The sequence below is a fragment of the Sinocyclocheilus rhinocerous genome, unplaced genomic scaffold (assembly GCF_001515625.1).
Source record: "Sinocyclocheilus rhinocerous isolate Xijiao unplaced genomic scaffold, SAMN03320098_v1.1 scaffold708, whole genome shotgun sequence".
In the NCBI taxonomy this organism is placed as follows: Eukaryota; Metazoa; Chordata; class Actinopteri; order Cypriniformes; family Cyprinidae; genus Sinocyclocheilus; species Sinocyclocheilus rhinocerous.
The window spans coordinates 194,192-202,969 of NW_015635523.1; the positions used below are offsets into that span (position 1 = coordinate 194,192).

At 37.4% G+C, this 8,778-nt stretch overlaps 1 protein-coding gene across 1 annotated transcript in view; it reads left to right on the top strand.

Annotated features, from left to right (window-relative positions):
- LOC107746983 (UV radiation resistance associated gene) overlaps positions 1–2,999 on the top strand; it is a 139,392-nt gene extending 136,393 nt beyond the window's left edge. The window contains exon 15 of the mRNA XM_016561350.1: positions 1,757–2,999. Within this exon, the coding sequence (XP_016416836.1) occupies positions 1,757–2,474 (718 nt within the window). The 3' untranslated portion in view covers positions 2,475–2,999. The remainder of the gene's footprint in view (positions 1–1,756) is intronic.
- The last annotated feature ends 5,779 nt before the right edge of the window (positions 3,000–8,778 follow it).

The window sequence follows — 8,778 nt, forward strand, 5'->3', positions numbered from 1 at the left end:
TTGAACGCCACCCTAATGCTTTGCAGATACATCTGACTGCTGTTTTGAAATGCTATGGTTTTGCTCACAGTAACATTTCATTTGGAACGTCTCTCCCAATTTCACATCTGAAAACTGGATCTAATTACGTGCCGAACGGTCTGAGCACAAGAAGAATCATTTGGGAAATCGAATATACAGTACACGCCAATCTATGGCCAACCATTAGATGTTTGTTCTCAGTGAACTGATGAGGAATTTGGGAGCATGTTTCTTTGCTTATTCTTGGTAATGAAATTCATCGCTGCGGTCGGACAGCATTAAAGCTGCTATGTAGCAATGCAGCCTGTCCAGACACACAGGAATTAAACTGCATCTCTCTACCACACATACTGTATGACTTCGAGTGGATATAGTCACTGCTGTGTTGAAGGCACAAAAACATATGGACCATAGCTTATATTGTGTACTCTGTATACCATTTACTATTTAAAAAAAATAAATAAATAACACCACACAACCATAAACATTTGAGACAGTAGTATGCTATATTGTTGACACAATACCTCATTATAATATGTTACAAGTTTCACGTCTCAGAAATAAAGCAGTTTTTTTAAAGCATTTTAAATCCAATTTTTCTGAAAAAATATCATGACTTTTTGCGGTCCAAGCAAATAATTAGTAAAAACAGATGTTTAAAATTGTGGCTTACATTCATTCCAGTTTATTTCTCACAGGGATATGGAAAGTCAAGTAAAATGCATTGCATTGTGGGATACAGTATTCTGTACATTTTATGTAAGTGTTAGGAGTTAACAGTAACGTATTGTGCATGGATAAAAAAAATACTGTGAAAAGTGAAATTACAATTTATTTTTAATTTAAAAAAAAATGTTTTAAAAGAAACTTGTACTTACCTGCATTTATTTGTTCAAAATGTCAGTAAAAACATTAATATTGTGAAATTATTACAATTTAAAATATGTGCTTTCTATCTTAATATTTTTCAAATGTAATTCATTCCTGTGATGCAAAACTGAATTTTCAGCATCATTACTCCAGTTTTCAGTGTCACATGATCCTTCATAAATCATTCAGATATGCTGATTTGCTCAGGAAACATTTCTGATTAATAAAACATTTCTTATCTTTGGAAAATGTGATACTTTTTTAAGTTCAAAAGATCAGCATTTAATAAGTATTTATAAGTCTTTACTGTCAATTTTGATATATTTATTGCATCCTAGCCTAATTAAAGTAATAATTTCTTTCTTCTCAAAATTTAGAACTTTAAGTGGATCTAAGGAATATTTTAAATTGAGTTTGACTTCCTGTATTTTTTTTCTTAATCTAAGATAACCTGATTGTTTTTGTATGGTGATACTTTTATATGTTTGCAGCTTGTTTCAGCTTTCCGTGAAAGCTCCTGGCTGAAGGATGACGAATCCTATATAATTGTTTTACTTTCTAGACGTCATATTTCAGATGATGTATGTAGTCCAACAGCTGTGTGTGTTTTAGGGGGGTGCGAGTGTATTTGTTTGAGTGCGTGTGTGAGGTTGAGGATCAGAGACTCTGGCTGAGCTCTCCCAGGCTCACGTTGTGTGTAAATGAATTATGCGATGATCCATCAGCAACAAAGAGCTCCACTGTCATCAGCATCTTCACACTCTCGAATTTCTTTCCCATCCCTCGACTTCTTGCTCTCCCGATTCTGAAGCGAGGTGATTGAAAATCATAACCATGTGCCTATTTTTTTGTTTTTCTCTTTCAGTGACAGGCACCATGTTTCTATGTCCATCCCTGTCCCTCTAAAGTCTCATCTCAGCGTTTTCACCGCATCCGAAGTGGGCTTTCCGACCCTCTCCAGCTCCCCTGAACGGGACGTCCAGAAGCGGACTGGCTCAGATGCGGATAAACAGAAATACCAAACCCCTCCGCCTAGTTACAACACGGCCATGACTCAACCTGATCCCATGATGACTCCCGAAGTCCCATCAGCGCCGTCCACAGAGATAGTGAGCACTGAAGTAGGTAAGACTGTGGATACACATGGGGATGGAGAGACTGTGTCCGAGGCACATACGGAGAAGCCTCTGGAAATACCTACGGACATAGCCAGTACATTACCGTCTGACTCTGTCCCTCAGCACCCAGGAGCCATGAACGGCTCGGCCGTGCCCAGCGAGGGTATAGGTTTGGGTGTTGTGGGCGCAGCCGAACTTTGCTGCTCTGTGGAGCAGGCTGAGGAAATTATGGGCACTGAAGCCACAGGGCTGGGATTGGGACTTGGATTAGGGTTGGGATTGGGAGGTGGCGCCAGACTGGACGATTACCCGTGTATCCCCGTGGAGCACGCGGTTGCGGTCGAGTGCGACGAACAGGTTTTGGGAGAATTTGACGCCGCTGGGATCGAAGAGGTTTCACGGCGCATCTATGCACTAGAAAACATGTCAAGCTTCCGACGGCCTCGGAAGAACTCAGAAAAATGACTGGGATATTGGACGTGGGCCTGGAGAAACGGGTCAGAGGGTGACTGGTGTCCAAGTTGGTCGGTGACATGAGGCTGAGCCTGCGTAATATTTCACCCAGACTGCAACAAGTATAGACATTACATAAAGAAATATATTATAATTAATATTGTTATAATAATTATTAATATTATTAGGAAAAATCTGGAATATTGACCAATTTGCACTTCTCAAAGCATTTCTATAATCCTTTAAAGTGAAATAAAGAGAATGTTTGGTTGAAATGCTTGCTGGATGTCTTTCTGAGTGTATGGATGTGCAGTCTTAATGGGATATTCCACCTAAAAATGAAAATTGTGTTATTATTTACTCTCCCTCATCGTTGTATGACTTTCATTCTTCTGTGGAACACGAAAAAATATTATTTAGAAGAACTGGTTTGGTCCATACAATAAAAGGGTCCATCCGATGATGTTTTGAGGATGCAACTTTCAGTGAAAATCACTATTTGTGTCGTTCATTTGATATTTGAAAGCAAAGAAATTATGACAGCCATAAATATTAGTTTTATAATTTTACTGCTGTTCTGTAAAGTAAAATAATAATAATAATTCATATTATTATATACAATTTTTTTTTTTACATTTTACATGTCCATTGTATTATTATTGTAAATTAGTTTTGTTTATTAGTTTAATTTGTATAATTGATAAAAAATATTTAAATAATAATAATATATACAGTTATTAACAGTAATAGTTAAACAGTCATTATTATTTAAATTATTTATTAATGTTGAATGGGTTTGATAAAAACAACCATGTGAATGATGTGGCTTAAGACAACTAACATAGATTTTTTTTTCATAAAAATGTCAATAAATAAAATAACTAAAAAAAAAAAGCTAATATTTTTAAGCTACTGTTTTTTTTTTCCTGACTTTCATTGTATGGACAAAAAAAAAAACAGACACGTTTTTAAATGCCACTTTTCTTCTGTCTTCCAGAAGAAAGAGCGTCACACAGGTTTGGAACGACATGATGATGAGAAATTACACAATTTTCATTTCTAGGTGAACTAGTCCTTTAAATGCCACTCAGTATTACAGCGGGAGCTCTGGTATGCCAGTACCAACCTGAGAGCAAAGCCCGATATATACCAGGCTCTGTACCAGGAAAAGAACGGCTGTTGGTCAGGGTGGGCAGAAAGGGCGAGGAATGTCCATGTACCAATGACACCCTTTCTCATGCTGCACACCCGAGTCCTGCTTCCAGAAGATGAAAAACATGCGCACACATTGTGCAAACCCCTTTTTTTTCCAGCCTGACCATTGTGAGGACTTGTATTCTCTCTGATTTATTCACCCAGAATTATAAACCCTGACAGCTGCGCTTCACAGTTTGATGCTGTGTCAACACTGGATGCGAGCGGCACGTCACCACGTAACAAAACTCAATAGCTCCTATTATATGCAACAAAGCTGTCTACACTTGGAAGGGTTCATTACTTCATATTGTTGATGGCCCGATTCTATTTTTGCACCCAGTTCTCAGTTTTTTCAACTTTTTGAGTGCTGTATAGCCACTCCAGCTCTATTTTTCCCATTTGTATAAAATAGTTTCATTTAATTGATCATCATTTGATTGCAGTGAATTTACACTGACATTCAAATTAATTCTACCAATGCACTAAGATCTTGTAAAATAACTTACAGTATACAAAATGAAATTTTATACAAATGTGAAAACGTGCAATATCAGTCACTTCCAGTGTGAACAACAGGCTTGAGAAGGTTTAACCAAAATCTTCAGGGTTGCTTGGTCTTTATTCCAAAAATTGAACTTTTTTCCTTGAAGGTCCTTTAATGCCAATGAACTTTCCCACTGTGTACAGTTATTCAGATATCAGAAAAACCAAAACGCAAATGATGTGCTGTTGAAGAGGAGCAGGATGGCCGTTCCTCTGCATTCACTGCAGTTCTTTTTTTTTCTTCATTATGGCACTGCTCTTTAATGTAATGTCATCTAATAACAATATTCATCCACTTTCAGAAGCCATTTTTATGTGCTTTTTTCCCAAGCAGTATTCAGCACTTATAGTTTGGTGTCTTTTATTCCAGGTATACACAAGTGTCAGGTCCTCTTCCATAAGAATTACATGAATGTATTAATCAGTCTTAAGAAAAGACCACAGTATTGTCAGGAAGGACTAGTAATGGTTGACTTCTACATCATTTCATCCTGGCCTGAAACTCTTGTTTGATTTCCTGTCTATTGTTGATTTTCCTTGAATGACTGTTGATACATGTTATATTTAAGACGAATACAAAGAAATGCGTTTCCATAAATTGCTGTGACACTGTACATATACTTTTGTATGAAGGGTGTTTTATTATTAAAGACCACCATTTAATGATATAAATGAGCAGTTCAGTTGTCTTTTAGTCTTGTCTTGTGTTTTAATAATTAATATTGATATTTTGAGAGCCCTATAAATACTATATCAAATAATTGTATTATATTACATTTAAATTGCTTATAGAATGTATAGGGCTGTCAAAATTTCCCATTCTGCTTTTGCTCTATAAATGATAGATTATGTGTAATTCTGTGACAGATATAATTGTTTGGTACTGTTGTTCTCACAGAGTGCTGCCACTTAAACAAATCGCTCTGCCGGAGATGCATCATAACCATAAACAACGTTCTGTCTCCGAAGACAGAGGAGCTGTGGAGTGAAGACTCTTTCAGTCTCTGAGAGCCGTCACTGTCTTTCTGGACAGCTAATCCACTGCAGGTGTGAGGAATTCTGGGATTGAAGGCAGATCCAGCAGTTGGCTTAACTGGAAAATCACGTCACCCCATCTTAGACACAGCAGAGAAGCAGGTGACGGCACTGCTATGGCAACAGAATTGCTGGAATGTGTGGATGCGTCTGAAGTATTATTATGGGATGGGGAGATTGCATTAGAAATCTTCTTGAACTTTTCATGCTGTCATAACAGTGTCCCTGATTTGGCGCAGCTGAAACTGACAGGGTCTGGTTTGATTCTGGTTTGACTTATTTGAGCCATAATATGTTCTGTTTTGGAAGAATGGCCACAGTCATGCTTGAGATTTATATTTTTTTGTATACGTTCAGTGCTGAATACATTATCGATTTTGATAAAATACAAACTTTTGGTCACACATTTTTAAGGTCCAATTCTCACTATTAACAAACCATTAACTGCGACTTTTGCCTCAATAAACTCCTAATTTGCTGCTTATTAATAGTTAGCAAGGTAGTTGTTAAGTTTAGGTATTGAGTAGGATTAGAGATGTAGAATATGGTCATGCAGGTTATGTGCTTTATACACATACTAATAAACAGCCAATATGTTAATAATAAGTAGCCAGTTAATAGTGAAAACTGGTCCCTCTACTAAATGTTACTGAACTTTTTCACACAAAATCTGAATACTAAACAGTGCAACATTCGAAAGCATGTGTTGCAACAAATTTGGTTTGAAAAGACCTAGTTAATGCCGTATTAACGCAATGCAACTCCATCTTGAACTCGTTCTAGATCTGCTGTCTGTTAATTCTGCTCAATCTGTGCTGGAGTTCAATCAGTCCAGTCAGTTTGTGTGTCTGTTTTTCTGTTCCTCCTCAGCAGCACCTCACAAAAGAGTCCAGCACCCGATGGCCTCAGACATCACACTGCATGCTCAGCCTGTGCGCAATACTGTAAAAGCTTATATTTGGATTTCAACTGAACAATAACCCTTCAGACTCCCCACAACACCTCTACATGACGTGAGTGCGGTGTGAAAAGGGAACTGTTTTTTGAGTTCTCTCAACAACTGTCATCAGTAAAGCTACTTGGTTTAGCTGATTTGAATTTGCTTGTTTGCTAACTGCAAAATTCAGCCAATAAATTCAAGCAGTAAATCATTATCATTGTAATCTTGTATATGGTTTTATATGACACTTGGTGTGAAGTCTAAAAATTAGAAATATGCAACTACTAAATATATTTTATTTAATTAATATTTTTATACATTTTATTTTATCTTTTTGAAGAAAGGTTTTGTATTTTTTTCGTGCTGCAATGCATGCTGGAAGATGAGATTGTTTAGCTCTGTTAGGATGATTTGGGACAACATTTGAACAGATACTGTTGGTCTAATACGTGTTTTGATGTAGATTATAGGAATAGTTCACCCAAAAAGGAAAATTTGCTGAAAATGTACTCATCTTAAGGCCACCCAGATGAGTTTGTTTCTTCATCAGAACAGATTTGGAGAAATATAGCATTACATCACTTGCTCATCAATGGATCCTCTGCAGTGAATGGATGCCGCCTAGTCCAATAATCTACAAGTAATCCAAACAACTCCAGTTGTTATAAACAAATCAATCAATAAAATTGGTAAAACCATTGGTTTCGGCTGAAATACAAGTTCTCTATTATTGCTTTCTTCAGTGAAAAGTGGTCTCGTCTGAATCAGGAGAGAAATATGCACAGATCAAACACCATTTACAAGTGAAAACAGTCCAAAACCGTTCTAAACAAATGTGTGACTTTTTCAGTGGAGGAAGCATTACAAACACAGCTTTTCACTTACAGTGTGGCTTGTGATATTGGTCATTCCTGTGTGTGTCATTAGCCGAGCCAAATAAACAAAGTCAGAGAAATTATAGCGGCAATGGATTATGATTAAAAAAAAAAAACTTTTTATACAAGCCACATTTTTCTAATCCATGATGCAGCTGCTAGTTTTATGACTCCACATCTGCATGCAGCAATCTATTATTATATTTGACTTAGTATCGAAGTGCCTCAAAGTCTCAGAGTCTTATTTAAGGCCAATCCATCTCACCATCCAATCAGCTGTCACCGCCGTCACGGCTCCCAACTGAACAAATCACTTCTCGAAAGTTCTTGGCATTCTGGACGTGTTGCTCAGTTAAGCCTCATTGCTTAAAATCACATCATGTTTTTATTCAAAAGCCGTAATGAGAGTGAACTTTGCTTGTTCTCCCTGTCTCTCCGCAGTCTCGTGTTTGGCCTCTTGAAATGCATTTGAGTGGAACGGATACTATTGGATCGATATCAGTATTTAAATTGGACCGATTTGGGGCGCGTAAGCTCCAAAAAGAATAACAGTCAGGTGACCGTGACCGCTGCTCCGTGACCTCTGCTGGAAACCAGAGCTTTGGACACAATGGCCTGAGACTGACGTCACCTCACTACACCCCGACGAGCTCGAATTCACATTTTGTGTTAAATTAAGACTTTCGCACTGTGCAGTTTTCTATAATTACCTTTAGCAGGTGCCGATGACGTAACTGACACCAGACGTAAGAGTGGACAACATGGAAAACTCCCTAAGTTACAAAAGACTAACCTTTGTTTAACAATAGGTAACAAAATCACCGTAATCCCTCTCATAACGGCAAAGGCGGATCATGTTTGCAGCGTATGCCTTTGTGTTTGAAATTTGGATGTATATGTTATCTTAGACTGTGTGTGGTTGTTTCTTTGTCTGTTTCCTGCATTATTTGTGACTACCGCTCCATCTGTCATCTCTTTTCTCCTGTTGTGTTCTTATTTCAGTGCTTCTCTCCTTTCTCCTCTAGCCATGGGGGGCTGTTATAGGTGAGAATGCTCTTGTGTGATACAAAATGACTGTGCAGCTCAGCACATAACCTAAACAAATCCAACATCACTTAGCACAGGGATGTTAACATTTACAGCCAGCTGGCTGAAGGTCAGTCTTTCTGAATTAGGGATACTGTAGGTCTGATACACTGGTGATTTAGTACATTTACATGCAAATTTAAAACATAGATTCATGCAATTTGTCCTATTAAAATATACTTTTTAAATGCTTTCGTGAACTGAAGTCGTATATAGTCACTATATATTTTATTTTTGGTCTATAGAGGTTTGGGTTTAGGGTTTCTGCAGACACTATAGTAACCTGTAGACTTGTCAGATTTCTCTGTTGACTGTCTGAGATTTGAGTGTTGTTCAACATGCAGCAAATATGATGTGTTTTAACATCTGCTATACTGGTTTGGAGCTTGAAAATGCACAGCAAGTTAAAAAAAAAAAACAATTCCTGCATCTTAATTGGCCTAATTATACTATGCCCTAAATGTATGTACTCTTTTTGTGAAGAAAAAGTACATGCTTTTGAGTGTGTAGCAGAATAGTATGCAAGCTTTGGGACATACTACTTTGTCATAATTATGTCTTTAACAGACGCTCTGTTGATTAGTTATGAGTGTCCTGTCACCGTTTAAACTGCCCTGCCAATCATCTTGTCACAGTTAAC